Here is a 27,957-nt window from a genome sequence, read left to right as displayed (position 1 = left end):
CATAACTCCCTCATTAGCCTCCAGTCTTTAATGAGCAGCCATGTTGAGGCCATGTCTCCCTCCCACCACTCGTTAGCCTCCAGTCCTTAACAAGCGGCCATGTTGAGGCCGTAACTCCCTCATTAGCCCCCAGTGCTTAACAAGCGGCCATGTTGAGGCCAAACCCGCCCCCGCCTCTCGTCCCCCCCTCACGGCAGCTCCTCCACCATCACCCGCGCCGCCGGAGGCCGGGGCCCCCCCCAGCTGCCCTCCAGCCTCCTCCGCAGGGCCTCCACCTCGGCCTCGGCGGCGGCCACCTCGGCGTGGACCTGGCGGGCCTCCTCGGCCAGCGCCGCCAGCTCGCCGCCGCGCTCCCGGCTCCAGGCCAGCAGGTAGAGGCACTTCTTCCTCGCCCTCCCCAGGCGGCCTCGCTCCTCGTCCTCGCCCCGCAGCCTCCGCCGCGCCGCCCCCAGCAGCCTCCCCAGGTGGTGCAGGGCGGCCTCCGCGTCCTCGGCGGGCCGGCGCTGGCTGCGGCCTCGCAGGAGCTGGGCCACGGCCAGCACGGTGCCGGCGCTGCCCAGCGGGCACCGCGGGTAGCCGGCGGCCTCGGCCTCGCGCCGGGCGTCGTGGAGGGCCTCGGCGGTGGAGGCGAAGGGGCGGCGGCAGCGGAGGCTGGCGGCGGAGGCCAGGGCGGCGGCGGCCATCTCGGGGAGCAGGGCCTCGTCGCCGTGGTGGAGGCTGAGGGCGAAGGCGTAGCCGTAGAGGACGTTGGGCAGCTGGAACCGGAGCAGGGGCGAGGGCAGCGTGGCGCAGAGGCTGCGCAGGGGAGGCACGGCGGCGGGGAGAGGCGGCATGGGGCCGGCCAGGCCTTCGTCATCGTCCTCCTCGTTGACCTCCATGCCACCGTTGTCCTCGTCCTCCTCCTCGTCTCCATTGTCCTCCTCATCCTCCACGTCCTCCTCCTCGTCCTTCCAGTCTCCCTTGGCCATTTTGGCCTCCTTTTTGGCTATTTTGGCCTTCTTTTTGGCCTCCATGTCCTCCTTGTGGTCTCCCTTGTCCTTTTTGTCCTCTTTTTTGGCCTTTTTGGCCTCTCTGTCCGATTTTTTGGCCATTTTGGCCTCCTTTTTGGGCATTTTGTCCTTTCTGGCCTCCTCCTCATCCCCCACGTCCCTCTCGTCCTCCTCGTGGTCTCCCTTGTCCTTTTCGTCCACTTCTTCGGCCTTTTTGGCCTCTCTGTCCACTTTTCGGACCTTTTCGGCCTCCTTTTCGGCCTCCTCGCCCTCCCCCGGCCCCAGCTCCTCCACCAGCCCCTCCGGCCGGCCCCTCCGCCACCACCACGGCCTCCACGGGGGCAGCAGCCCCAGCGCCTCCCCGCTCCGCACCAGCCTCCCGAACTCGGCCCGCTCGGCCCGGCTCAGCCGCCCCCACAGCCCGCGGCCTAGCGCGGCCTGCGGATCCCCGGCCTCAGGTAGCTCCCGCAGCCGCCCGAGGGCGGCCCGGACCCGGCCTCTGCCCGGAGGAGGGACCCCGCGCTCGGCGGCCAGGGCCTGCAGCACCTGCTCCCGGTAAAAGGCCTCGGCGCAGGCCCCGTGGCCCCGGTAGCAGCCGAGGGAGCAGAGGCGGCGGTTGCAGCGGGGGCAGGTGTACGGAGCGGCGGCGGCCCCGCACCGCCCGCACGGGGGCATGGGCGCCGCCATCTTGGCTGCTCCGAAGGCGGGGCGCTCGGCTGTTTCCGGAAGCGTTCGGCGGCTTCCGGAGCGCGCTCGGAACGCTTCGGCTCTTTCCGGATTGGGTCGGAGGGGGGAGGGTCGAGGCCACGCCCCCTCGCGGGGTGCCCGTTCCGAGCGCGGCCGGCGCTCGGCTCTTTCCGTCGGCGCTCGGCTATTTCCGTCTGCGCCCCGCCCCCGCCGTCAGCGCTCGGCTCCTTCCGCCCCAGCCCCGCCCCCTGCGGACGCGCTCGGGTTTCTTCGGCCTTTTCCGTCAGCGCTCGGCTCTCCCCCCCCTCCCCTCGCCTCCCGGCCCAGCCCTGCGCTGCCCCCGCCTCGTTATCATTAACCCCCCGCCGCTAATTAACACGAAGCTGCATTTTCCGGCTCATTACCGCTCATTAACGCCCCGAGGGGCCCCCAGACGCATTTACCGGCTGGCTGCCGGGTTCAAGCACGACGCCCCCACCCCGTAACCCTTCGCCCCCTCCTGAAGTTTTCACAGGACCCCCAAGGCCACACAGAGACACCCAAAATCCCCCCAGATCACCCCAAAGGTCTCCACAACCCCCCAAATCTCCCCAAAGTCCTCGTGGCTCCCCCTGACATCACCCCAAGGCCTCACAGACCCCTCGCCAAAAGCCTCAGAGAACCCCCAAGGGCTCACAGACCCCCCTAAGCCCCCCCAACCCTCACAGAACCCCGCTAAAGCCCCCGCAGAGCGCCCCAAACCCCTCACAGAGCCCCCTAAGAGACCCCAACCCCCCCGATCCTCCCTCAAGCCCCCCCAAACCTTCACAGACCCCCCCTAAAGCTCCCACGGAGCCCCCAACCCCTAAGCCCCCCAAACCTCTCACAGCCCCCCCCAAGCGACCCCAGCCCCCCCCAGGTCCCCCCTCAAGCCCCCCAAACCTTCACAGGCCCCAGAGACCTCCCCCCCACACCCCTCAACCCTTCACAGACCCCCCCAAATCCCCCCAACCCCTCGGAGACCCTTCCCGAAGCCCATCCACAGCCCCCCAAAACCCTCACAGCCCCCCCGGCTCCTTCCGCCCCAGCCCTCTCCCAATTACCATCCCAGGCACTTGTGCAATGCCCCGGAGCGGGGGATCGAGGGGTGCAGGGTTTTTCCGGCATTGAGGCAGCTGAGGGAGCCGCCAGGGCCCGGCCGCCACAGAATCTCGCAGAATGACAGAATCACAGAGAATGACAGAATTCTGGGGATCGGGAGGGACCCCCAACGGTCACCCGGGCCCATCCTCCTGCCACAGCAGGAGCCCCTCGGTCCTGTCCTGCAGCGCTGTCCCAGCGGGTTTGGCTGTCTCCAGAGGAGCCCCTAGAAGGGGGGAATTTTAAGGATTTGGGTGGAAAAATGAGGGGTTACACACCAGCCCCGTTCTGAAAAGATGAAGTTTCATTTTGGGTGGTAAAATCCACCCTTTTCAGACCAAAAGCTCCCTTGGAAGTGAGAAAATCTCCTTAGACCGTGCCTGGAGGAGTTTAAAAGGTTTAGAGGCGCGCTTTCATGGGGGATTTCTCCAGAGTAGGTTGAGAGATCTTTCCAACCTTAAAGATTTTATCATTCCAGGCTCAAAAACCTCTTTTTTAAAGGTCCAAACCCCACTTTTTAAAATCCAACCCTCCCTTTTCAAGACCCCAAATACTCACTGCAAGATTAAACCCTCCTTTTTCACACCAAATCCCAATTTTCAGTGCTGGGGGACCCTGTCTTTTGCGTCCGAAGCCAAATTTTGGGGTTTTAAAACCTTTCCTTTCAGTTCTAAGTCCATTTGTGAGGGCTCAAGGCCGAGCCTGGGGGAAAACCTGCGCCCCATGGGGGGGATTCTGCTGCCTTGGGTGGTTTGGGGGAGATTTAGGGGTTTTGGGGTGTTCTGGGGGCTTTTATGGGAGGCTTTTAGGGGGGTTTTGAGGAGAGCTTTGTGAAATTTTAGTTTCGGAAGTGGGGGGGGGTCCTTGAGCACTGCGCTGAACCTCGAGTCCCACGTTCAGTTTTTGGGACCAGATGACCCTGGCGCCCGCCGGCGCCCGACGTGCGGAAGAGGCTCCTGGAGCTGCTCGTCCTCCTCACGGAGTGCTTCCCCCGCTCCGTGCTCATGACCGTGCTCTTCATCTGCCCGTCCCAAGAAAGGTACCGGCCCCCGAGCCTCCAGGGCACCCCAAACCGCAGCCCCCGGGGCTCCCCCGATAACCCCGCGGGGCCCCCGCCGATAACGCCCTCTCCGTGCCCGCAGCGCCTCGATGGACATGTGGGAGGTGATGTTTGCCGTGCCCGCCATGGCGAAGCGGCTCCTGCACGAGCTCCACCTGCTGCTGCACGACAGGAACATCCGCGAGTTCCTCGGGGTGGCCGAGGACCTCAGCCTCGTCCGCCTCAGCCTCCTCTACGCCCAGCGCCCCGAAGACCCCGTCCCCAAGGAGCTGCGGGACGTGGAGTGCCTGCAGCGCTGCCTCAGGACCGCCAACTTCCACCTGCTCTGGCTGGCGCTCAAAGGCCTGGCGGCGCTGATGGAGAGGCCGCAGCTGGTGAGCCTCCGCCCTCTTCCCCTCCCCGCTCCCGGCCTCGGCTGGCGGCGCGGCGGCCTCCTCACGCCCCGGTGTTTTCGGCGCAGGCCAAGGCAGGGCAGTGCCTGCTGCCGGACGTGCTGGAGACCCTGCAGTTCGGCAAGCCCCACATCACGGCGGCGGCCCTGGCGGTCTGCGGCAACATCCTGGGCATCGTGGAGAAGAAGGCGGCCAGCCTCACCGCCCTCGAGCTGGTCGACGTGGTCAAGCCTCTCCTGGACAACGTAAGCGGGAGGACGAGCCTCCGCGGCCCCGCGGCGCCCGCCCCGTGCCGGAGCCACGCAGCCGAAACCCCCCGTCCCCCTTCCTCTTCCTCTTCCCCAGGAGGCCGCCGCGGTGCGGGAGAGCTCCATGAAGCTCTTCAAGGCGGCCATGGAGCGCGTGCTGTGGAGGCACAAGACGCAGATGTGGAAGAAGGTGCGCAAGATCCTCGTCCCGCTCTACCTGCGCATGAGCGACGAGACCCACAGCGTGGCCAAGGTAAGCGCCGGCAACGGAGGCTCGCGGCGAGGCCGGAGGGCGTGAGGAGCTGGCGCCAAGCCCCGTGCCTCCGCTGCCTCGCAGGCCTCCCAAGAAGCCCTCATGGCGGCGGCGGAGCTCTTGTGGTGGGATGAGCTGAAGGACGTGGCCCACATGGAGCAGACCTGGAGGATCAGAGCGTGCCTGGTGAGGGCGGCCTCCGCGGCGAGGCTGGCGGGGGGCTCTCGGGGGCTCCCCGAGGTTGGGGGGAGGGCGGGGGGAAGAAACGGGGCCGGGGAGGCTCACCGAGCCTCGCGGCCTCTCCAGCTGCAGCAGGATCGAGACCGGGTGGAGAAGCGGCTGCAGCAGAGTCGGGCGTACCTGGAGGACCCTCAGGCATCTGTGCGCGAGGAGACCGTGAGGTTCATCGGTGAGGCCACCTCCCTGCCCCAGCGGCCTCCGCAAGAGGCCCCGCGGCCTCCCCTCGCCCTGCCCGGGGCGGAGGCTGACGGGCGGCTTTGCTCCTAGGGCTCGCCGCGGAGCTCCTCCAGGACCAGAGCGAAGAGAAGCTGCGCGAAATCATCGACAGTGAGTGAGGGGAGCACTGGAGGCCGGGCGGGGGAGGACTGGAGGCCGGGCCTCCGCCCCGGGGGAGGCGCGGTGGAGGCTGGGGGGGGGAACGAATCGGGGGGGCCGCGGGGCGCTCGGAGCGGCTGCTCCCCGCGTTCCTCCCGGCTGGGGGGCTCCCGGAGGGGTCTCCGCGGCCCGAGCGGAGGCTCCAGCCTCTCTCCGTCCTCCCGCAGTCCTGCAGCCCATGATGCACGACGCGGCGCCCTCGGTGCGCGCGGAGACCTCCCGCACCATCCAGGCCCTGCTGCAGCATCGCAAGTGGCTCCGGCGGCTGCCGGTGCCGTGGAACCCGCTGGCGGCGCTCTGCTGCTGGCCTCGAAGGCGCCGCCAGAGGCCGAAGACCGAGCCCCAGCCCGAGGAGAGCCCAGAAGGTTCCGTCTCTGAAGGGACGTCCAAGGACCCATCCCCCTGCCAGAGCAAGGACGACTAGCTCACCTCACGGCCGCAGGGGGTTCGGATGCCTGCAGAGGAGCCTCCGCACCCCCCCCGGGCAGCCTGCTCCACGTTTTGCCGCCCTCACCACAAATAAATTTCGTCCCCATGTTTGTCCGGTGCCTCCTGCGTTCACCCCTCGGCGTCCTCCGAGCTAAAGACCCCCTCGGCCTCTCCTCCTAAGGGAGGCGCTCCACAGCCTCCATCATCCTCACAGCTCCGCGCCGGCCTCCCTCCTGTACCCGGCCTCCTCCTTTGGTGCCTGCTGAGGTGGCCTCCAAGGAGACGGGGGGAGCCCAACCTTAAAGACTTTATAATTTCATGTGAAAAAAAAAAAAAAACCCTACTCTTTTTTTTTTTTTTAAGGTCCAAACCCCACTTTTTTTTTTTTAAGTTTTGAGCAGTTAAAGTTTTGATAGGACAAAGTTTATTTTGGTCACGTTTCATTTTGGGTGGTAAAATCCACCCTTTTCAGACCAAAAGCACCGCTGGAGGTCAGAAAACCTCCTTAGACCGTGCCTGGAGGAGTTTGAAAGGTTTAGGGGCGCGCTTTCATGGGGGATTTCTCCAGATTAGGTTGAGAGATCTTTCCAACCTTAAAGATTTTATCATTTCAGGCTAAAAAAAATCTTTTTAAGGGACCACAAAATGGCCACCCTCCCTGAGGGCTCCCTCAGCCTCCCTCCTGTGCCCGGCCTCCTCCTTTGGCGCCTGCTGAGGTGGCCTCCAACGAGACGGGGGGAGCCCAACCTTAAAGACTTTATAATTTCATGTGAAAAACAAACAAGCAAACAAACAAAAAAAACTACTCTTTTTTTTTTTTTTTAAGGTGCAAACCCCACTTTTTAAAATCCAACCCTCCCTTTTCAAGACCCCAAATTCTCACTGCAGGATTAAACCCTCCTTTTTCACACCAAATCCCAATTTTCAGTGCTAGGGGACCCTGTCTTTAGGGTCCGAAGCCTCATTTTGGGGTTTTAAAACCTTTTCTTTCAGTTCTAAGTCCATTTGTGAGGGCTCAAGGCCGAGCCTGGGGGAAAACCTGTGCCCCATGGGGGGGATTCTGCTGCCTTGGGTGGTTTGGGGGAGATTTAGGGGTTTTGGGGTGTTCTGGGGGCTTTTATGGGAGGCTGACGAGGGTGTGGGGTGTGGGAGCTGAGGCTGTGCCCCCCCTTTTTGGGGTCTCATGGCCAGGCGGGTGCTGTCGTTGGGGTGCCTTTGAGACCCGCGCCATGTCACGACATAAAAGCCGTCGCCGCCTCGCCGCCCCCCCAGTGCCTGTCAGGACAGGGCAGGAGCGAGAGGGAGCGAGCCGGAGACCCCCCCAAACAGAGCTCTGGCCGGAGTCCCAGCCTCAAAGGACCCCAAAAAGTTTGGGATCTGAAGGTACCTCCCAAGGATCACCCACCCCAATGCTGGGGACCCCCTCACCCTGGGGGGCTCCTCCTTGCCCCAAATTGCTCCCCATCGCCCTGAGGGGCTCATCCTCACCCCGAGGGGCCCCCCACCACCCCGGGGGTCTCCCCTTCACTTTGAGGGGCTCAAACCACCCCAAGGAGCTCCGCAGCACCCTCGGGGCCCCCGCTCACCGTGGGGGGCTCCTTCTTACCCCACGTTGCTCCCCATCACCCCGAAGTGCTCCCCACCACCCTGGGGGTCTCCCCATCACTCTGAGGGGCTTCTCACCACCCCATGGGCTCCCCACAAACCCCAGGGGCTCCCGACCATTCCCCGAGGAGCTCCCCACCACCCTGGGGGGCTCCTGCTTACCCCACGTTGCTCCCCATCACTCCGACGGTCCCCCCACCGCCCCGAGGGGCTCCCCTTCTCTCTGAGGCCCTTGCCTGCAGGAGAGCCGTGGAAAGGATCCGCAAAGTGGGCGAGTTCCTGGCCAAGTGCTCGTGGCTGCGGGGCAAGGGCTCCGAGCCCCCCAGGGAAGCCCCAAGTCCCCAGAGCAAAGCTCTGAGAGACCACAAAATGGCCGCCCTCCCTGAGGGCCCCCTCAGCCTCCCTGCTGGGCCCGGCCTGCGCCGTGAGGGGGGAGCCGAGGCTGTGCCCCCCTTTTTGGGGTCTTCTTCAAAAAAGATCGAAATTTTGAAGGACTGGGGAGTGAAAAATGGGGTTTTGTGGTTGTAGAGCACGTGGGAAACACAAAAGTTCAAGGATTTGGGTGGACAAATGAGGGATCAAACCCCAGCCCCGTTTTGAGAGAATAAAGTTTTATTTTGGTAAATTTCGTTTTGAGAGGAAAAAGTTTTGAGCAGTTAAAGTTTTGATAGGACAAAGTTTATTTTGGTCAATTTTCATTTTGGGAAAATCCACCCTTTTCAGACCAAAAGCACCGTTGGAGGTCAGAAAACCTCCTTAGACCGTGCCTGGAGGAGTTTAAAAGGTTCAGGGGCGTGCTTTCGTGGGGGATTTCTCCAAATTAGGTTGAGAGATCTTTCCAACCTTCAAGATTTTATCATTTCAGGCTAAAAAAAATCTTTTTAAGGGACCACAAAATGGCCACCCTCCCTGAGGGCTCCCTCAGCCTCCCTCCTGTGCCCGGCCTCCTCCTTTGGTGCCTGCTGAGGTGGCCTCCAACGAGACGGGGGGAGCCCAACCTTAAAGACTTTATAATTTCATGTGAAAAACAAACAAACAAACAAACCAAAAAAACTACTCTTTTTTTTTTTTAAGGTGCAAACCCCACTTTTTTAAATCCAACCCTCTCTTTTCAAGACCCCAAATTCTCACTGCAAGATTAAACCCTCCTTCTTCACACCAAATCAGAATTTTCAGTTCTAGGGGACCCTGTCTTTAGGGTCGGAAGCCTCATTTTGGGGTTTTAAAACCTCTCTGTGCTCCCCTCTGTGCTCCGTGAGGGACCACAAAATGGCCGCCCTCCCTGAGGGCCCCCTCAGCCTCCCTGCTGGGCCCGGCCTGCGCCGTGAGGGGGGAGCCGAGGCTGTGCCCCCCTTTTTGGGGTCGCCTCGAAAAAGAAATCGAAATTCTGAAGGACTCGGGGGTGGAAAACGGGGTTTTGTAGTTTTATGGCACGCAGTGAAGAGCAAAAGTTCAAGGATTTGGGTGGACAAATGAGGGGTCACACCCCAGCCCCATTTTGAGAGGAGAGAGTTTTCTTTGGGTAAATTTTGTTTTGAGAGGATAAAGTTTTGAGAGGACAAAGTTTACTTTGGTCAAGGTTTATTTTGGGAAAATCCACCCTTTTCAGCCCAAAAGCTCTGTTGGAGGTCAGAAAACCTCCTTGGAGGTCCAGAGTTTAAAAGGTTTATGGGTGCGCTTTCATGGGGCATTTCTCCAAATTAGGTTGAGAGATCTTTCCAACCTTCAAGATTTTATAATTTCATGTGAAAAAAAAACTCTTTTTTTAAGGTGCAAACCCCACTTTTTAAAATCCAACCCTCCCTTTTCAAGACCCCAAATTCTCACTGCAGGATTAAACCCTCCTTTTTCACACCAAATCCCAATTTTCAGTGCTAGGGGACCCTGTCTTTAGGGTCCGAAGCCTCATTTTGGGGTTTTAAAACCTTTCCTTTCAGTTCTAAGTCCATTTGTGAGGGCTCAAGGCCGAGCCTGGGGGAAACCCTGCGCCCCATGGGGGGGATTCTGCTGCCTTGGGTGGTTTGGGGGAGATTTAGGGGTTTTGGGGTGTTCTGGGGGCTTTTAGGGGGGTTTTGAGGGGACCTTGTGCTTTTTTTTGGGGGGGGGTGCTTTCTGAAGCTTTATTTTCGGGGGGGGGGGGGATCCTCGAGCATTGCGTTGAACCTCGAGCCCCACATTCAGTTTTTGGGACCAGATGACCCTGGAGGTCTCTTCCAACCCTAACGACTGAGGACTGTAATTAGCAGAGCCCCCCCCGTTCCCAGAGCCCCCCCATTCCCTGACACGTCCCCGCGTCCCCCCCAGAAGCCACGGGCAGCCATCTCTCCTCAGCCCCTCTGTGCTCCGTGAGGGACCACAAAATGGCCGCCCTCCCTGAGGGCCCCTCAGCCTCCCTGCTGGGCCCGGCCTGCGCCGTGAGGGGGGAGCCGAGGCTGTGCCCCCCTTTTTGGGGTCTCCTCGAAAACAAATCGAAATTCTGAAGGACTGGGGTGGAAAACGGGGTTTTGTGGGTTTACGGCACACAGTAAAGAGCAAAAGTTCAAGGATTTGGGTGGAAAAATGAGGGGTCACACCCCAGCCCTGTTTTGAGAGAATAAAGTTTTATTTTGGTAAATTTGGTTTTGAGAGAATAAAGTTTTGAGAGGATTAAGTTTTGAGAGGACAAAGTTTATTTTGGTCAAGTTTTATTTTGGGAAAACCCACCCTTTTCAGCCCAAAAGCTCTGTTTGAGACCAGAAAACCTCCTTGGAGGTCCTCCTTGGACCATGCCTGGAGGACTTTAAAAGGTTTAAGGGCGTGCTTTCATGGGGGATTTCTCCAAAATTAGGTTAAGAGATCTTTCCAACCTTAAAGATTTTGTAATTTTTGGCTATAAACCTCTTTTTTTAAGGTGCAAACCCCACTTTTTAAAATCCAACCCTCCCTTTTCAAGACCCCAAATTCTCACTGCAGGATTAAACCCTCCTTTTTCACACCAAATCCCAATTTTCAGTGCTAGGGGACCCTGTCTTTAGGGTCCGAAGCCTCATTTTGGGGTTTTAAAACCTTTCCTTTCAGTTCTAAGTCCATTTGTGAGGGCTCAAGGCCGAGCCTGGGGGAAACCCTGCGCCCCATGGGGGGGATTCTGCTGCCTTGGGTGGTTTGGGGGAGATTTAGGGGTTTTGGGGTGTTCTGGGGGCTTTTAGGGGGGTTTTGAGGGGAGCTTTGTGCTTTTTTTTGGGGGGGGTGCTTTGTGAAACTTTATTTTCGGGGGTGGGGGGGATCCTCGAGCACTGCGTTCAACCTCGAGCCCCACATTCAGTTTTTGGGACCAGATGACCCTGGAGGTCTCTTCCAACCCTAACGACTGAGGACTGTAATTAGCAGAGGCCCTCCCGTTCCCAGAGCCCCCCCATTCCCTGACACGTCCCCGCGTCCCCCCAGGGAAGCCACGGGCAGCCATCTCTCCTCAGCCCCTCTGTGCTCCGTGAGGGACCACAAAATGGCCGCCCTCCCTGAGGGCCCCTCAGCCTCCCTGCTGGGCCCGGCCTGCGCCGTGAGGGGGGAGCCGAGGCTGTGCCCCCCTTTTTGGGGTCTCCTCGAAAAAAAATCGAAATTCTGAAGGACTGGGGAGTGAAAAATGGGGTTTTGTGGTTGTAGAGCACGTGGGAAACACAAAAGTTCAAGGCTCTGGGTGGTCAAAATGAGGGGTCGAACCCCTAACCCATTTTGAGAGGAGAAAGTTTTATTTTGGTAAATTTTGTTTTGAGAGGATAAAGTTTTGAGAGGACAAAGTTTTGAGAAGACATGGTTTTACTTTGGCAAATTTTTATTTTGGGAAAATCCACCCTTTTCAACTCAAAAGCTCCGTTGGAGGTCAGAAAACCTCCTTAGACCGTGCCTGGAGGAGTTTGAAAGGTTTAGGGGCGCGCTTTCATGGGGGATTTCTCCAGATTAGGTTGAGAGATCTTTCCAGCCTTAAAGATTTTGGGGGAGATTTAGGGGTTTTGGGGTGTTCTGGGGGCTTTTATGGGAGGCTGACGAGGGTGTGGGGTGGGGGAGCTGAGGCCGTGCCCCCCCCTTTTTGGGGTCTCATGGCCGGGCGGGTGCTGTTGTTAGGGTCCCTTTGAGACCCGCGCCATGTCACGACATAAAAGCCGTCGCCGCCTCGCCGCCCCCCCCAGTGCCTGTCAGGACAGGGCAGGAGCGAGAGGGAGCGAGCCGGAGACCCACCCCGCGTGGAGCTTCATTCCCTCCCTTCGCGCCCCCCTCACCATGGCAGACAAACCCCCCCCCGAGCGGCCCCGCTTGGCCTGGGTGGACAGCTGGGCCACCCCCATTGAGGAATCCTCCGACTTCCTCGAGGTGAAGCAGGAGGAGGAGGAGGAGGAGGTCGTGCCGCTGCCGGGCCGTGAGTGCAGAGAAACCCCCGCCACGAACGCGCCGAGCTCCCCCGGGGGGGGGCTCGCCGCCGCCCCTGCCGCCGCTCTCCCCTCATGGCCCCCTTCGCTGTCTCTCCCCCAGCCTTCGACGACCTGGCCGTGTACCAGGAGGAAGAGGAGGCCGTGACCACCATTGACGCCTTTGTAACCAACAAGCAAAAGGTAAAGGCGACCCCCGTGGATGCTTGGGGGCTGGGGGGGGGGCTCCCGGCCGGGGCTCCCCCCCCTCACCGGGGGTCTCCCGCAGAGCCACCTGAGCGAGGAGCAGAAAATGAAGTTTCTGGAGAGCGTCTGCAGCGTCTGCACCACCGCCCGCGAGAAGGGGCTGTCGGCGGGCCTCGACTGCTTCTGTCGCCGCACCGACGTGGCCAGGCACATCGAGGTGAGAAGGGGGTGAGGCGGGCGGCCGGGGGGGGGCTGCTGCAACCTTGGGTGCCGCCGGGGGCTGGGGGCCGGGTGCCAGCTCCCGTCCCGCTCCCCTCCCGCAGATCGTGCTGGCGTCGGAGCCCCAGGACCAGCTGCAGTCTCCGGTGCGAGAGCAAGCCATGCTGGCCGTCGCCGCCTTGAGGTACGCGCCCGGGGCCGCCTCCGGCCTCGACCGAGGGTTCTTGGGTTCGGGAGGCCGGGCCTCGCCTCGCGCCCTCTCCTCGAGGCCGGGCCTCAGCTGCGGCCTCACTCCCCCCCCCTCTCCTCGCAGCACGGTGCAGGTGATCAAGGTGAGGGAGATGCTGCGGCTGCTCGACACCTGCTTCCAGAGCGTCTTCCTGCTGCCCCCCAAGGAGAAGCTGAACGCGCGCTTCTATGTGATGGTGGGTGCCGGCGCCCCCTCCCCTCCCCTCCCTCCCCTCCCCGGGGGGTTCCCCAGGGCCCTTCCCGGGGCGCCCCCAGCCCCACGCTCACCCCACGCTCGTTCCCCCCCACTCGCAGACCATGCACGCCGTGGACAGCATGCTGCAGCTGCTGCTGCTCAGCCCGCCGGCCACCAAGCTCCCGGAGAAGCTGCAGAGCGTCGTGCAGGTCTGTCCCGCGCCCGGCTGGGGGGCTTCTCGTCGTCCTGGGGGGCTTCTCGTCGTCCTGGGGGGCTTCTCATCACCCCGAGGGGCTCCTCCTCACCCCAGGTTGCTCCCCCCCACCCCGAGGGGCTCCCCTTCTCCCTGAGGGGCTCCCCCCCAGCCCCCCCAGCCCCCAGCCCCCAGCCCTCCCGAGCCCCGCCGGCAGCTCGCTTTTCTCCTCGCAGGCCCTGATGCGTTTCTGCACCTCCGCGAACGCCCTCGCCCGCAGGAGAGCCATGGAAAGGGTCTGCAAGCTGGGCGAGTTCCTGGCCAAGTGCTCCTCGCTGGAGGTGAGCGGCTCGGCCACCCCCGGCCGCGTCGTTCCCCCCCCTTTCCCCGCAGCCCCCAGAGCCTCGAGGCCGGGGCCTCCTCCCTCCCCGGCCTCCTCTTCAACCTCCTCCTCGCCTTCCGCAGCCCTTCGGGAGGTACCTGAAGATCTCGCAGAGGACGGACCTCATCCTCACCTGCCTGCAGCTTGTGACAGAAGGCGTGTGCGACGAGGACCAGCACTGGGTCTCCTTTCTGCTCGACGCGACCACCCGAGACCCCATCAGCTGGCTGGCGGACGTGAGAGCCCCCCCGCCCTGAGCCCCCTCCCCCGGCCTCGACGCCCCCCCCGGCAGGGAAGGAAAGGAGGCCGCTTTTCACCCCCCCGCGTCCCCCCGGCAGGTCCCGCACTTCGTCAACTTCTTCTTCAAAACGCTGAAGAAGCAGCCGGCGCCCGACGTGCAGAAGAGGCTCCTGGAGCTGCTCGTCCTCCTCACGGAGTGCTTCCCCCGCTCCGTGCTCATGACCGTGCTCTTCATCTGCCCGTCCCAAGAAAGGTACCGGCCCCCGAGCCTCCAGGGCACCCCAAACCGCAGCCCCCGGGGCTCCCCCGATAACCCCGCGGGGCCCCCGCCGATAACGCCCTCTCCGTGCCCGCAGCGCCTCGATGGACATGTGGGAGGTGATGTTTGCCGTGCCCGCCATGGCGAAGCGGCTCCTGCACGAGCTCCACCTGCTGCTGCACGACAGGAACATCCGCGAGTTCCTCGGGGTGGCCGAGGACCTCAGCCTCGTCCGCCTCAGCCTCCTCTACGCCCAGCGCCCCGAAGACCCCGTCCCCAAGGAGCTGCGGGACGTGGAGTGCCTGCAGCGCTGCCTCAGGACCGCCAACTTCCACCTGCTCTGGCTGGCGCTCAAAGGCCTGGCGGCGCTGATGGAGAGGCCGCAGCTGGTGAGCCTCCGCCCTCTTCCCCTCCCCGCTCCCGGCCTCGGCTGGCGGCGCGGCGGCCTCCTCACGCCCCGGTGTTTTCGGCGCAGGCCAAGGCAGGGCAGTGCCTGCTGCCGGACGTGCTGGAGACCCTGCAGTTCGGCAAGCCCCACATCACGGCGGCGGCCCTGGCGGTCTGCGGCAACATCCTGGGCATCGTGGAGAAGAAGGCGGCCAGCCTCACCGCCCTCGAGCTGGTCGACGTGGTCAAGCCTCTCCTGGACAACGTAAGCGGGAGGACGAGCCTCCGCGGCCCCGCGGTGCCCGCCCCGTGCCGGAGCCACGCAGCCGAAACCCCCCGTCCCCCTTCCTCTTCCTCTTCCCCAGGAGGCCGCCGCGGTGCGGGAGAGCTCCATGAAGCTCTTCAAGGCGGCCATGGAGCGCGTGCTGTGGAGGCACAAGACGCAGATGTGGAAGAAGGTGCGCAAGATCCTCGTCCCGCTCTACCTGCGCATGAGCGACGAGACCCACAGCGTGGCCAAGGTAAGCGCCGGCAACGGAGGCTCGCGGCGAGGCCGGAGGGCGTGAGGAGCCGGCGCCGAGCCCCGTGCCTCCGCTGCCTCGCAGGCCTCCCAAGAAGCCCTCATGGCGGCGGCGGAGCTCTTGTGGTGGGATGAGCTGAAGGACGTGGCCCACATGGAGCAGACCTGGAGGATCAGAGCGTGCCTGGTGAGGGCGGCCTCCGCGGCGAGGCTGGCGGGGGGCTCTCGGGGGCTCCCCGAGGTTGGGGGGAGGGCGGGGGGAAGAAACGGGGCCGGGGAGGCTCACCGAGCCTCGCGGCCTCTCCAGCTGCAGCAGGATCGAGACCGGGTGGAGAAGCGGCTGCAGCAGAGTCGGGCGTACCTGGAGGACCCTCAGGCATCCGTGCGCGAGGAGACCGTGAGGTTCATTGGTGAGGCCACCTCCCTGCCCCGGCGGCCTCCGCAAGAGGCCCCGCGGCCTCCGCAAGAGGCCCCGCGGCCTCCCCTCGCCCTGCCCGGGGCGGAGGCTGACGGGCGGCTTTGCTCCTAGGGCTCGCCGCGGAGCTCCTCCAGGACCAGAGCGAAGAGAAGCTGCGCGAAATCATCGACAGTGAGTGAGGGGAGCACTGGAGGCCGGGCGGGGGAGGACTGGAGGCCGGGCCTCCGCCCCGGGGGAGGCGCGGTGGAGGCTGGGGGGGGGAACGAATCGGGGGGGCCGCGGGGCGCTCGGAGCGGCTGCTCCCCGCGTTCCTCCCGGCTGGGGGGCTCCCGGAGGGGTCTCCGCGGCCCGAGCGGAGGCTCCAGCCTCTCTCCGTCCTCCCGCAGTCCTGCAGCCCATGATGCACGACGCGGCGCCCTCGGTGCGCGCGGAGACCTCCCGCACCATCCAGGCCCTGCTGCAGCATCGCAAGTGGCTCCGGCGGCTGCCGGTGCCGTGGAACCCGCTGGCGGCGCTCTGCTGCTGGCCTCGAAGGCGCCGCCAGAGGCCGAAGACCGAGCCCCAGCCCGAGGAGAGCCCAGAAGGTTCCGTCTCTGAAGGGACGTCCAAGGACCCATCCCCCTGCCAGAGCAAGGACGACTAGCTCACCTCACGGCCGCAGGGGGTTCGGATGCCTGCAGAGGAGCCTCCGCACCCCCCCCGGGCAGCCTGCTCCACGTTTTGCCGCCCTCACCACAAATAAATTTCGTCTCCTGTTTGTCCGGAGCCTCCTGCGTTCACCCCTCGGCGTCCTCCGAGCTAAAGACCCCCTCGGCCTCTCCTCCTAAGGGAGGCGCTCCGCAGCCTCCATCATCCTCACAGCTCCGCGCTGGCCTCCCTCCTGTACCCGGCCTCCTCCTTTGGTGCCTGCTGAGGTGGCCTCCAAGGAGACGGGGGGAGCCCAACCTTAAAGACTTTATAATTTCATGTGAAAAAAAAAAAAAAACCCTACTCTTTTTTTTTTTTTTAAGGTCCAAACCCCACTTTTTTTTTTTTTAAGTTTTGAGCAGTTAAAGTTTTGATAGGACAAAGTTTATTTTGGTCACGTTTCATTTTGGGTGGTAAAATCCACCCTTTTCAGACCAAAAGCACCGCTGGAGGTCAGAAAACCTCCTTAGACCGTGCCTGGAGGAGTTTGAAAGGTTTAGGGGCGCGCTTTCATGGGGGATTTCTCCAGATTAGGTTGAGAGATCTTTCCAACCTTAAAGATTTTATCGTTTCAAGCTGAAAATAAACCTCTTTAAGGGACCACAAAATGGCCGCCCTCCCTGAGGGCTCCTCAGCCTCCCTGCTGGGCCCGCCTGCACCGTGAGGGGGGAGCCGAGGCTGTGCCCCCCTTTTTGGGGTCTCCTCGAAAAAGAAATCGAAATTCTGAAGGACTCGGGGGTGGAAAACGGGGTTTTGTAGTTTTATGGCACGCAGTAAAGAGCAAAAGTTCAAGGATTTGGGTGGACAAATGAGGGGTCACACCCCAGCCCCATTTTGAGAGGAGAGAGTTTTCTTTGGGTAAATTTTGTTTTGAGAAGATAAAGTTTTGAGAGGACAAAGTTTACTTTGGTCAAGGTTTATTTTGGGAAAATCCACCCTTTTCAGCCCAAAAGCTCTGTTGGAGGTCAGAAAACCTCCTTGGAGGTCCAGAGTTTAAAAGGTTCAGGGGCGTGCTTTCATGGGGGATTTCTCCAAATTAGGTTGAGAGATCTTTCCAACCTTCAAGATTTTATAATTTCATGTGAAAAAAAAACTCTTTTTTTAAGGTCCAAACCCCACTTTTTAAAATCCAACCCTCCCTTTTCAAGACCCCAAATTCTCACTGCAGGATTAAACCCTCCTTTTTCACACCAAATCCCAATTTTCAGTGCTAGGGGACCCTGTCTTTAGGGTCCGAAGCCTCATTTTGGGGTTTTAAAACCTTTCCTTTCAGTTCTAAGTCCATTTGTGAGGGCTCAAGGCCGAGCCTGGGGGAAACCCTGCGCCCCATGGGGGGGATTCTGGTGCCTTGGGTGGTTTGGGGGAGATTTAGGGGTTTTGGGGTGTTCTGGAGCCTTTTATGGGAGGCTGACGAGGGTGTGGGGTGTGGGAGCTGAGGCTGTGCCCCCCCTTTTTGGGGTCTCATGGCCAGGCGGGTGCTGTCGTTGGGGTCCCTTTGAGACCCGCGCCATGTCACGACATAAAAGCCGTCGCCGCCTCGCCGCCCCCCCCAGTGCCTGTCAGGACAGGGCAGGAGCGAGAGGGAGCGAGCCGGAGACCCCCCCAAACAGAGCTCTGGCCGGAGTCCCAGCCTCAAAGGACCCCAAAAAGTTTGGGATCTGAAGGTACCTCCCAAGGATCACCCACCCCAATCCTGGGGACCCCCTCACCCTGGGGGGCTCCTCCTTGCCCCACATTGCTCCCCATCGCCCTGAGGGGCTCATCCTCACCCCGAGGGGCCCCCCACCACCCCGGGGGTCTCCCCTTCACTTTGAGGGGCTCAAACCACCCCAAGGAGCTCCGCAGCACCCTCGGGGCCCCCGCTCACCGTGGGGGGCTCCTTCTTACCCCACGTTGCTCCCCATCACCCCGAAGTGCTCCCCACCACCCTGGGGGTCTCCCCATCACTCTGAGGGGCTTCTCACCACCCCATGGGCTCCCCACAAACCCCAGGGGCTCCCGACCATTCCCCGAGGAGCTCCCCACCACCCTGGGGGGCTCCTGCTTACCCCACGTTGCTCCCCATCACTCCGACGGTCCCCCCACCGCCCCGAGGGGCTCCCCTTCTCTCTGAGGCCCTTGCCTGCAGGAGAGCCGTGGAAAGGATCCGCAAAGTGGGCGAGTTCCTGGCCAAGTGCTCGTGGCTGCGGGGCAAGGGCTCCGAGCCCCCCAGGGAAGCCCCAAGTCCCCAGAGCAAAGCTCTGAGAGACCACAAAATGGCCGCCCTCCCTGAGGGCCCCCTCAGCCTCCCTGCTGGGCCCGGCCTGCGCCGTGAGGGGGGAGCCGAGGCTGTGCCCCCCTTTTTGGGGTCTTCTTCAAAAAAAATCGAAATTTTGAAGGACTGGGGAGTGAAAAATGGGGTTTTGTGGTTGTAGAGCACGTGGGAAACACAAAAGTTCAAGGATTTGGGTGGACAAATGAGGGATCAAACCCCAGCCCCGTTTTGAGAGAATAAAGTTTTATTTTGGTAAATTTCATTTTGAGAGGAGAAAGTTTTGAGCAGTTAAAGTTTTGATAGGACAAAGTTTATTTTGGTCAATTTTCATTTTGGGAAAATCCACCCTTTTCAGACCAAAAGCACCGTTGGAGGTCAGAAAACCTCCTTAGAGCGTGCCTGGAGGAGTTTAAAAGGTTCAGGGGCGTGCTTTCGTGGGGGATTTCTCCAAATTAGGTTGAGAGATCTTTCCAACCTTCAAGATTTTATCATTTCAGGCTAAAAAAAAATCTTTTTAAGGGACCACAAAATGGCCGCCCTCCCTGAGGGCTCCCTCAGCCTCCCTCCTGTGCCCGGCCTCCTCCTTTGGTGCCTGCTGAGGTGGCCTCCAACGAGACGGGGGGAGCCCAACCTTAAAGACTTTATAATTTCATGTGAAAAACAAACAAACAAACAAACCAAACAAACTACTCTTTTTTTTTTTTTAAGGTGCAAACCCCACTTTTTTAAATCCAACCCTCTCTTTTCAAGACCCCAAATTCTCACTGCAAGATTAAACCCTCCTTCTTCACACCAAATCAGAATTTTCAGTGCTAGGGGACCCTGTCTTTAGGGTCGGAAGCCTCATTTTGGGGTTTTAAAACCTCTCTGTGCTCCCCTCTGTGCTCCGTGAGGGACCACAAAATGGCCGCCCTCCCTGAGGGCCCCTCAGCCTCCCTGCTGGGCCCGGCCTGCGCCGTGAGGGGGGAGCCGAGGCTGTGCCCCCCTTTTTGGGGTCGCCTCGAAAACAAATCAAAATTCTGAAGGACTGGGGTGGAAAACGGGGTTTTGTGGGTTTACGGCACACAGTAAAGAGCAAAAGTTCAAGGATTTGGGTGGAAAAATGAGGGGTCACACCCCAGCCCTGTTTTGAGAGAATAAAGTTTTATTTTGGTAAATTTGGTTTTGAGAGAATAAAGTTTTGAGAGGATTAAGTTTTGAGAGGACAAAGTTTATTTTGGTCAAGTTTTATTATGGGAAATCCCACCCTTTTCAGCCCAAAAGCTCTGTTTGAGACCAGAAAACCTCCTTGGAGCTCCTCCTTGGACCATGCCTGGAGGACTTTAAAAGGTTTAAGGGCGTGCTTTCATGGGGGATTTCTCCAAAATTAGGTTAAGAGATCTTTCCAACCTTTTTGTAATTTTTGGCTATAAACCTCTTTTTTTAAGGTGCAAACCCCACTTTTTAAAATCCAACCCTCCCTTTTCAAGACCCCAAATTCTCACTGCAGGATTAAACCCTCCTTTTTCACACCAAATCCCAATTTTCAGTGCTAGGGGACCCTGTCTTTAGGGTCCGAAGCCTCATTTTGGGGTTTTAAAACCTTTCCTTTCAGTTCTAAGTCCATTTGTGAGGGCTCAAGGCCGAGCCTGCGGGAAACCCTGCGCCCCATGGGGGGGATTCTGCTGCCTTGGGTGGTTTGGGGGAGATTTAGGGGTTTTGGGGTGTTCTGGGGGCTTTTAGGGGGGTTTTGAGGGGAGCTTTGTGCTTTTTTTTGGGGGGGGGTGCTTTGTGAAGCTTTATTTTCGGGGGTGGGGGGGATCCTCGAGCACTGCGTTCAACCTCGAGCCCCACATTCAGTTTTTGGGACCAGATGACCCTGGAGGTCTCTTCCAACCCTAACGACTGAGGACTGTAATTAGCAGAGGCCCTCCCGTTCCCAGAGCCCCCCCATTCCCTGACACGTCCCCGCGTCCCCCCAGGGAAGCCACGGGCAGCCATCTCTCCTCAGCCCCTCTGTGCTCCGTGAGGGACCACAAAATGGCCGCCCTCCCTGAGGGCCCCTCAGCCTCCCTGCTGGGCCCGGCCTGCGCCGTGAGGGGGGAGCCGAGGCTGTGCCCCCGTTTTTGGGGTCTCCTCGAAAAAAGATCGAAATTCTGAAGGACTGGGGAGTGAAAAACTGGGGGTTTTGTGGTTGTAGAGCACGTGGGAAACACAAAAGTTCAAGGCTCTGGGTGGTCAAAATGAGGGGTCGAACCCCTAACCCATTTTGAGAGGAGAAAGTTTTATTTTGGTAAATTTTGTTTTGAGAGGATAAAGTTTTGAGAGGACAAAGTTTTGAGAAGACATGGTTTTACTTTGGCAAATTTTTATTTTGGGAAAATCCACCCTTTTCAACTCAAAAGCTCCGTTGGAGGTCAGAAAACCTCCTTAGAGCATGCCTGGAGGAGTTTGAAAGGTTTAGGGGCGCGCTTTCATGGGGGATTTCTCCAAATTAGGTTGAGAGATCTTTCCAGCCTTAAAGATTTTGGGGGAGATTTAGGGGTTTTGGGGTGTTCTGGGGGCTTTTATGGGAGGCTGACGAGGGTGTGGGGTGGGGGAGCTGAGGCCGTGCCCCCCCCTTTTTGGGGTCTCATGGCCGGGCGGGTGCTGTCGTTAGGGTCCCTTTGAGACCCGCGCCATGTCACGACATAAAAGCCGTCGCCGCCTCGCCGCCCCCCCCAGTGCCTGTCAGGACAGGGCAGGAGCGAGAGGGAGCGAGCCGGAGACCCACCCCGCGTGGAGCTTCATTCCCTCCCTTCGCGCCCCCCTCACCATGGCAGACAAACCCCCCCCCGAGCGGCCCCGCTTGGCCTGGGTGGACAGCTGGGCCACCCCCATTGAGGAATCCTCCGACTTCCTCGAGGTGAAGCAGGAGGAGGAGGAGGAGGAGGTCGTGCCGCTGCCGGGCCGTGAGTGCAGAGAAACCCCCGCCACGAACGCGCCGAGCTCCCCCGGGGGGGGGCTCGCCGCCGCCCCTGCCGCCGCTCTCCCCTCATGGCCCCCTTCGCTGTCTCTCCCCCAGCCTTCGACGACCTGGCCGTGTACCAGGAGGAAGAGGAGGCCGTGAGCACCATTGACGCCTTTGTAACCAACAAGCAAAAGGTAAAGGCGACCCCCGTGGATGCTTGGGGGCTGGGGGGGGGGCTCCCGGCCGGGGCTCCCCCCCCTCACCGGGGGTCTCCCGCAGAGCCACCTGAGCGAGGAGCAGAAAATGAAGTTTCTGGAGAGCGTCTGCAGCGTCTGCACCACCGCCCGCGAGAAGGGGCTGTCGGCGGGCCTCGACTGCTTCTGTCGCCGCACCGACGTGGCCAGGCACATCGAGGTGAGAAGGGGGTGAGGCGGGCGGCCGGGGGGGGGCTGCTGCAACCTTGGGTGCCGCCGGGGGCTGGGGGCCGGGTGCCAGCTCCCGTCCCGCTCCCCTCCCGCAGATCGTGCTGGCGTCGGAGCCCCAGGACCAGCTGCAGTCTCCGGTGCGAGAGCAAGCCATGCTGGCCGTCGCCGCCTTGAGGTACGCGCCCGGGGCCGCCTCCGGCCTCGACCGAGGGTTCTTGGGTTCGGGAGGCCGGGCCTCGCCTCGCGCCCTCTCCTCGAGGCCGGGCCTCAGCTGCGGCCTCACTCCCCCCCCCTCTCCTCGCAGCACGGTGCAGGTGATCAAGGTGAGGGAGATGCTGCGGCTGCTCGACACCTGCTTCCAGAGCGTCTTCCTGCTGCCCCCCAAGGAGAAGCTGAACGCGCGCTTCTATGTGATGGTGGGTGCCGGCGCCCCCTCCCCTCCCCTCCCTCCCCTCCCCGGGGGATTCCCCAGGGCCCTTCCCGGGGCGCCCCCAGCCCCACGCTCACCCCACGCTCGTTCCCCCCCCACTCGCAGACCATGCACGCCGTGGACAGCATGCTGCAGCTGCTGCTGCTCAGCCCGCCGGCCACCAAGCTCCCGGAGAAGCTGCAGAGCGTCGTGCAGGTCTGTCCCGCGCCCGGCTGGGGGGCTTCTCGTCGTCCTGGGGGGCTTCTCGTCGTCCTGGGGGGCTTCTCATCACCCCGAGGGGCTCCTCCTCACCCCAGGTAGCTCCCCCCCACCCCGAGGGGCTCCCCTTCTCCCTGAGGGGCTCCCCCCCACCCCGAGGGGCTCCCCTTCTCTCTGAGGGTCTCTCCCCCACCCCGAGGGGCTCCCCTTCTCCCTGAGGGGCTCCCCCCCAGCCCCCCCAGCCCCCAGCCCTCCCGAGCCCCGCCGGCAGCTCGCTTTTCTCCTCGCAGGCCCTGATGCGTTTCTGCACCTCCGCGAACGCCCTCGCCCGCAGGAGAGCCATGGAAAGGGTCTGCAAGCTGGGCGAGTTCCTGGCCAAGTGCTCCTCGCTGGAGGTGAGCGGCTCGGCCACCCCCGGCCGCGTCGTTCCCCCCCCTTTCCCCGCAGCCCCCAGAGCCTCGAGGCCGGGGCCTCCTCCCTCCCCGGCCTCCTCTTCAACCTCCTCCTCGCCTTCCGCAGCCCTTCGGGAGGTACCTGAAGATCTCGCAGAGGACGGACCTCATCCTCACCTGCCTGCAGCTTGTGACAGAAGGCGTGTGCGACGAGGACCAGCACTGGGTCTCCTTTCTGCTCGACGCGACCACCCGAGACCCCATCAGCTGGCTGGCGGACGTGAGAGCCCCCCCGCCCTGAGCCCCCTCCCCCGGCCTCGACGCCCCCCCCGGCAGGGAAGGAAAGGAGGCCGCTTTTCACCCCCCCGCGTCCCCCCGGCAGGTCCCGCACTTCGTCAACTTCTTCTTCAAAACGCTGAAGAAGCAGCCGGCGCCCGACGTGCAGAAGAGGCTCCTGGAGCTGCTCGTCCTCCTCACGGAGTGCTTCCCCCGCTCCGTGCTCATGACCGTGCTCTTCATCTGCCCGTCCCAAGAAAGGTACCGGCCCCCGAGCCTCCAGGGCACCCCAAACCGCAGCCCCCGGGGCTCCCCCGATAACCCCGCGGGGCCCCCGCCGATAACGCCCTCTCCGTGCCCGCAGCGCCTCGATGGACATGTGGGAGGTGATGTTTGCCGTGCCCGCCATGGCGAAGCGGCTCCTGCACGAGCTCCACCTGCTGCTGCACGACAGGAACATCCGCGAGTTCCTCGGGGTGGCCGAGGACCTCAGCCTCGTCCGCCTCAGCCTCCTCTACGCCCAGCGCCCCGAAGACCCCGTCCCCAAGGAGCTGCGGGACGTGGAGTGCCTGCAGCGCTGCCTCAGGACCGCCAACTTCCACCTGCTCTGGCTGGCGCTCAAAGGCCTGGCGGCGCTGATGGAGAGGCCGCAGCTGGTGAGCCTCCGCCCTCTTCCCCTCCCCGCTCCCGGCCTCGGCTGGCGGCGCGGCGGCCTCCTCACGCCCCGGTGTTTTCGGCGCAGGCCAAGGCAGGGCAGTGCCTGCTGCCGGACGTGCTGGAGACCCTGCAGTTCGGCAAGCCCCACATCACGGCGGCGGCCCTGGCGGTCTGCGGCAACATCCTGGGCATCGTGGAGAAGAAGGCGGCCAGCCTCACCGCCCTCGAGCTGGTCGACGTGGTCAAGCCTCTCCTGGACAACGTAAGCGGGAGGACGAGCCTCCGCGGCCCCGCGGCGCCCGCCCCGTGCCGGAGCCACGCAGCCGAAACCCCCCGTCCCCCTTCCTCTTCCTCTTCCCCAGGAGGCCGCCGCGGTGCGGGAGAGCTCCATGAAGCTCTTCAAGGCGGCCATGGAGCGCGTGCTGTGGAGGCACAAGACGCAGATGTGGAAGAAGGTGCGCAAGATCCTCGTCCCGCTCTACCTGCGCATGAGCGACGAGACCCACAGCGTGGCCAAGGTAAGCGCCGGCGACGGAGGCTCGCGGCGAGGCCGGAGGGCGCGAGGAGCCGGCGCCGAGCCCCGTGCCTCCGCTGCCTCGCAGGCCTCCCAAGAAGCCCTCATGGCGGCGGCGGAGCTCTTGTGGTGGGATGAGCTGAAGGACGTGGCCCACATGGAGCAGACCTGGAGGATCAGAGCGTGCCTGGTGAGGGCGGCCTCCGCGGCGAGGCTGGCGGGGGGCTCTCGGGGGCTCCCCGAGGTGGGTGGGTGGGGGGGGAAGAAACGGGGCCGGGGAGGCTCACCGAGCCTCGCGGCCTCTCCAGCTGCAGCAGGATCGAGACCGGGTAGAGAAGCGCCTACAGCAGAGCCGGGCGTACCTGGAGGACCCTCAGGCATCCGTGCGCGAGGAGACCGTGAGGTTCATCGGTGAGGCCACCTCCCTGCCCCAGCGGCCTCCGCAAGAGGCCCCGCGGCCTCCCCTCGCCCTGCCCGGGGCGGAGGCTGACGGGCGGCTTTGCTCCTAGGGCTCGCCGCGGAGCTCCTCCAGGACCAGAGCGAAGAGAAGCTGCGCGAAATCATCGACAGTGAGTGAGGGGAGCACTGGAGGCCAGGCCTCCGCCCCGGGGGAGGCGCGGTGGAGGCTGGGGGGGGGGAACGAATCGGGGGGGCCGCGGGGCGCTCGGAGCGGCTGCTCCCCGCGTTCCTCCCGGCTGGGGGGCTCCCGGAGGGGTCTCCGCGGCCCGAGCGGAGGCTCCAGCCTCTCTCCGTCCTCCCGCAGTCCTGCAGCCCATGATGCACGACGCGGCGCCCTCGGTGCGCGCGGAGACCTCCCGCACCATCCAGGCCCTGCTGCAGCATCGCAAGTGGCTCCGGCGGCTGCCGGTGCCGTGGAACCCGCTGGCGGCGCTCTGCTGCTGGCCTCGAAGGCGCCGCCAGAGGCCGAAGACCGAGCCCCAGCCCGAGGAGAGCCCAGAAGGTTCCGGCTCTGAAGGGACGTCCAAGGACCCATCCCCCTGCCAGAGCAAGGACGACTAGCTCACCTCACGGCCGCAGGGGGTTCGGATGCCTGCAGAGGAGCCTCCGCACCCCCCCCGGGCAGCCTGCTCCACGTTTTGCCGCCCTCACCACAAATAAATTTCGTCCCCATGTTTGTCCGGTGCCTCCTGCGTTCACCCCTCGGCGTCCTCCGAGCTAAAGACCCCCTCGGCCTCTCCTCCTAAGGGAGGCGCTCCGCAGCCTCCATCATCCTCACAGCTCCGCGCCGGCCTCCCTCCTGTGCCCGGCCTCCTCCTTTGGTGCCTGCTGAGGTGGCCTCCAACGAGACGGGGGGAGCCCAACCTTAAAGACTTTATAATTTCATGTGAAAAAAAAAAAAAAAAAACCTACTCTTTTTTTTTTTTTACGGTCCAAACCCCACTTTTTTTTTTTTAAGTTTTGAGCAGTTAAAGTTTTGATAGGACAAAGTTTATTTTGGTCACGTTTCATTTTGGGTGGTAAAATCCACCCTTTTCAGACCAAAAGCACCGCTGGAGGTCAGAAAACCTCCTTAGACCGTGCCTGGAGGAGTTTGAAAGGTTTAGGGGCGCGCTTTCATGGGGGATTTCTCCAGATTAGGTTGAGAGATCTTTCCAACCTTAAAGATTTTATCGTTTCAAGCTGAAAATAAACCTCTTTAAGGGACCACAAAATGGCCGCCCTCCCTGAGGGCCCCCTCAGCCTCCCTGCTGGGCCCGCCTGCACCGTGAGGGGGGAGCCGAGGCTGTGCCCCCCTTTTTGGGGTCTCCTCGAAAAAGAAATCGAAATTCTGAAGGACTCGGGGGTGGAAAACGGGGTTTTGTAGTTTTATGGCACGCAGTAAAGAGCAAAAGTTCAAGGATTTGGGTGGACAAATGAGGGGTCACACCCCAGCCCCATTTTGAGAGGAGAGAGTTTTCTTTGGGTAAATTTTGTTTTGAGAGGAGAAAGTTTTGAGCAGTTAAAAGTTTTGATAGGACAAAGTTTATTTTGGTCAAGTTTTATTTTGGGAAAACCCACCCTTTTCAGCCCAAAAGCTCTGTTTGAGACCAGAAAACCTCCTTGGAGGTCCTCCTTGGACCATGCCTGGAGGACTTTAAAAGGTTTAAGGGCGTGCTTTCATGGGGGATTTCTCCAAAATTAGGTTAAGAGATCTTTCCAACCTTTTTGTAATTTTTGGCTATAAACCTCTTTTTTTAAGGTGCAAACCCCACTTTTTAAAATCCAACCCTCCCTTTTCAAGACCCCAAATTCTCACTGCAGGATTAAACCCTCCTTTTTCACACCAAATCCCAATTTTCAGTGCTAGGGGACCCTGTCTTTAGGGTCCGAAGCCTCATTTTGGGGTTTTAAAACCTTTCCTTTCAGTTCTAAGTCCATTTGTGAGGGCTCAAGGCCGAGCCTGGGGGAAACCCTGCGCCCCATGGGGGGGGATTCTGGTGCCTTGGGTGGTTTGGGGGAGATTTAGGGGTTTTGGGGTGTTCTGGGGCCTTTTATGGGAGGCTGACAAGGGTGTGGGGTGTGGGAGCTGAGGCTGTGCCCCCCCTTTTTGGGGTCTCATGGCCGGGTGGGTGCTGTCGTTGGGGTCCCTTTGAGACCCGCGCCATGTCACGACATAAAAGCCGTCGCGGCCTCGCCGCCCCCCCAGTGCCTGTCAGGACAGGGCAGGAGCGAGAGGGAGCGAGCCGGAGACCCCCCCAAACAGAGCTCTGGCCGGAGTCCCAGCCTCAAAGGACCCCAAAAAGTTTGGGATCTGAAGGGACCTCCAAGGATCACCTGTCCCAATCCTGGGGACCCCCTCACCCCAGGGGGCTCCTCCTTACCCCACGTTGCTCCTCATCGCCCCAAGGGGCTCCCCATCGCTCCAAGGAGCTCCTCCTCACCCCGAGGTCTCCCCACCATCCCGGGGGGCTCCCAACCATCCGTGGGGATCAGCACCACCCTGACGGGTCCCCTTCACTCCAAGGGGCTCCCAACCACCCTGAGAAGCTCCCCATCACCCTGTCCCCCCCCCTCACCATGGGGGGCACCTCCTTACCCCAAGTTGCTCCCCATCACCCCGACGGTCCCCCCACCGCCCCGAGGGGCTCCCCTTCTCTCTGAGGCCCTTGCCTGCAGGAGAGCCGTGGAAAGGATCTGCAAAGTGGGCGAGTTCCTGGCCAAGTGCTCGTGGCTGCGGGGCAAGGGCTCCGAGCCCCCCAGGGAAGCCCCAAGTCCCCAGAGCAAAGCTCTGAGAGACCACAAAATGGCCGCCCTCCCTGAGGGCCCCCTCAGCCTCCCTGCTGGGCCCGGCCTGCGCCGTGAGGGGGGAGCCGAGGCTGTGCCCCCCTTTTTGGGGTCTTCTTCAAAAAAAATCGAAATTTTGAAGGACTGGGGAGTGAAAAATGGGGTTTTGTGGTTGTAGAGCACGTGGGAAACACAAAAGTTCAAGGATTTGGGTGGACAAATGAGGGATCAAACCCCAGCCCCGTTTTGAGAGAATAAAGTTTTATTTTGGTAAATTTCGTTTTGAGAGGATAAAGATTTGAGAGGACAAAGTTTTATTTTGGTAAACTTTTATTTTGGGAAAATCCACCCTTTTCAACTCAAAAGCTCCGTTGGAGGTCAGAAAACCTCCTTAGACCGTGCCTGGAGGAGTTTGAAAGGTTTAGGGGTGCGCTTTCATGGGGGATTTCTCCAAATTAGGCTGAGAGATCTTTCCAACCTTAAAGATTTTATCTATTCAGGCTGGAAAAACTCTTCTTAAAGGTCCAAACTCCCCTATTTTAAATCCAACTCTCCCTTTTTAAGACCCTAAAACCTCACTGCAGGCCTTAAACCGTCCTTTTTCACCCCAAACCCCATTTTTCAGCACTCGGGGACCCCGTGTTTGGGGTTGGAAGCCCTATTTCAGGGTTTTAAAACTTTTTTTCAGCTCCGAGCCTGTTTGTGAGGGCTCAAAACCAAGCCCGGGGGAAAATCCACACCCCATGGGGGGATTCTGCTGCCTTGGGAGGGATTTGGGGGGAGATTTTGGGGTTTTGGGGGGGCTTTTGAGGGGTGTCGGGAGGCTTGGGCGGAGCTTTGGGGGGTTTTAGTTTTTTTTATGGAGAGATTGGGGGGATTTTGGGGGGGGTTATGGGGGGAGCTTGGGGTACCTTGGGGGGAGTTTAGGAGGGTTTTAAGGGAGCT

General features: G+C 61.3%; 4 protein-coding genes across 10 annotated transcripts; 3 read left to right on the top strand and 1 right to left on the bottom strand.

The window, feature by feature from the left end:
- Positions 1-6: 6 nt before the first annotated feature.
- On the bottom strand, positions 7-2,375 carry ZNHIT2 (zinc finger HIT-type containing 2). Of its 2 annotated transcripts, XM_083815383.1 has the most exons (2): positions 1,098-2,375; positions 7-1,067 (listed from the first exon to the last, which is right to left on the bottom strand). In XM_083815383.1, the coding sequence occupies exons 1-2, from the start codon at positions 1,674-1,676 to the stop codon at positions 189-191; spliced, it is 1,458 nt and encodes a 485-aa protein (XP_083671509.1). In that variant the 5' UTR covers positions 1,677-2,375; the 3' UTR covers positions 7-188. The 2 variants fall into 2 exon arrangements, with proteins under 2 accessions (XP_083671509.1, XP_083671508.1); XM_083815382.1 differs by having other exon boundaries at positions 7-2,370.
- Positions 2,376-3,660: 1,285 nt separating this feature from the next.
- LOC310888558 (maestro heat-like repeat-containing protein family member 7) lies at positions 3,661-6,539 on the top strand. Its single transcript, XM_083815346.1, has 8 exons — positions 3,661-3,834; positions 3,938-4,229; positions 4,316-4,492; positions 4,593-4,748; positions 4,833-4,934; positions 5,055-5,157; positions 5,256-5,315; positions 5,531-6,539. Exons 1-8 carry the CDS (start codon positions 3,800-3,802, stop codon positions 5,785-5,787), a joined length of 1,182 nt encoding a protein of 393 aa, XP_083671472.1. The 5' UTR covers positions 3,661-3,799; the 3' UTR covers positions 5,788-6,539.
- A 4,103-nt stretch (positions 6,540-10,642) lies between these two features.
- On the top strand, positions 10,643-15,911 carry LOC310888557 (uncharacterized protein). Of its 2 annotated transcripts, XM_083815344.1 has the most exons (13): positions 10,643-11,787; positions 11,901-11,980; positions 12,066-12,200; positions 12,307-12,627; positions 12,746-12,835; positions 13,056-13,437; positions 13,540-13,694; positions 13,798-14,352; positions 14,453-14,608; positions 14,693-14,794; positions 14,915-15,017; positions 15,137-15,196; positions 15,412-15,911. In XM_083815344.1, exons 1-13 carry the CDS (start codon positions 11,517-11,519, stop codon positions 15,666-15,668), a joined length of 2,667 nt encoding a protein of 888 aa, XP_083671470.1. In that variant the 5' UTR covers positions 10,643-11,516; the 3' UTR covers positions 15,669-15,911. The 2 variants fall into 2 exon arrangements, with proteins under 2 accessions (XP_083671470.1, XP_083671471.1); XM_083815345.1 differs by lacking the exons at positions 14,693-14,794; positions 14,915-15,017; positions 15,137-15,196; positions 15,412-15,911 and having other exon boundaries at positions 13,056-13,160; positions 13,285-13,437; positions 14,453-14,607.
- A 1,937-nt stretch (positions 15,912-17,848) lies between these two features.
- Positions 17,849-27,721, top strand: LOC310888556 (uncharacterized protein). 5 transcript variants are annotated; one of them, XM_083815343.1, is made up of 15 exons: positions 17,850-18,382; positions 20,404-20,896; positions 21,010-21,089; positions 21,175-21,309; positions 21,416-21,736; positions 21,856-21,945; positions 22,239-22,343; positions 22,468-22,620; positions 22,723-22,877; positions 22,981-23,272; positions 23,359-23,535; positions 23,636-23,977; positions 24,096-24,198; positions 24,297-24,356; positions 24,551-27,721. In XM_083815343.1, the coding sequence occupies exons 2-15, from the start codon at positions 20,626-20,628 to the stop codon at positions 24,805-24,807; spliced, it is 2,541 nt and encodes an 846-aa protein (XP_083671469.1). In that variant the 5' UTR covers positions 17,850-18,382; positions 20,404-20,625; the 3' UTR covers positions 24,808-27,721. The 5 variants fall into 5 exon arrangements, with proteins under 5 accessions (XP_083671465.1, XP_083671469.1, XP_083671468.1 ...); XM_083815342.1 differs by having other exon boundaries at positions 21,416-21,495; positions 21,625-21,736; positions 22,239-22,620; positions 22,981-23,535; XM_083815341.1 differs by having other exon boundaries at positions 17,852-18,382; positions 22,239-22,620; positions 22,981-23,535; positions 23,636-23,791; positions 23,876-23,977.
- Positions 27,722-27,957: the final 236 nt, after the last annotated feature.

Source organism: Anser anser (assembly GCF_964211835.1).
Source record: "Anser anser genome assembly, chromosome: 39".
NCBI lineage: Eukaryota > Metazoa > Chordata > Aves > Anseriformes > Anatidae > Anser > Anser anser.
The sequence above is the reverse complement of the archived record's forward strand: the minus strand, read 5'-3'. Positions and strand labels throughout refer to the sequence as shown.

Coding starts and splice junctions, on each gene's coding strand:
- LOC310888558 (XM_083815346.1), top strand. CDS start 3,800: ATGACCGTGCTCTTCATCTGCCCGTCCCAAGAAAG. Junction 4,749..4,832: donor AGACCCACAGCGTGGCCAAG/GTAAGCGCCGGC, acceptor GCTGCCTCGCAG/GCCTCCCAAGAAGCCCTCAT. Junction 5,158..5,255: donor GGAGACCGTGAGGTTCATCG/GTGAGGCCACCT, acceptor CTTTGCTCCTAG/GGCTCGCCGCGGAGCTCCTC.
- LOC310888556 (XM_083815339.1), top strand. CDS start 20,626: ATGTCACGACATAAAAGCCGTCGCCGCCTCGCCGCCCCCCCCAGTGCC. Junction 22,621..22,722: donor CCATCAGCTGGCTGGCGGAC/GTGAGAGCCCCC, acceptor TCCCCCCGGCAG/GTCCCGCACTTCGTCAACTT. Junction 23,536..23,635: donor TCAAGCCTCTCCTGGACAAC/GTAAGCGGGAGG, acceptor CCTCTTCCCCAG/GAGGCCGCCGCGGTGCGGGA.
- ZNHIT2 (XM_083815382.1), bottom strand. CDS start 1,676: ATGGCGGCGCCCATGCCCCCGTGCGGGCGGTGCGGGGCCGCCGCCGCT.
- LOC310888557 (XM_083815344.1), top strand. CDS start 11,517: ATGTCACGACATAAAAGCCGTCGCCGCCTCGCCGCCCCCCCCAGTGCC. Junction 12,201..12,306: donor ACGTGGCCAGGCACATCGAG/GTGAGAAGGGGG, acceptor CCCCTCCCGCAG/ATCGTGCTGGCGTCGGAGCC. Junction 15,197..15,411: donor GCTGCGCGAAATCATCGACA/GTGAGTGAGGGG, acceptor GTCCTCCCGCAG/TCCTGCAGCCCATGATGCAC.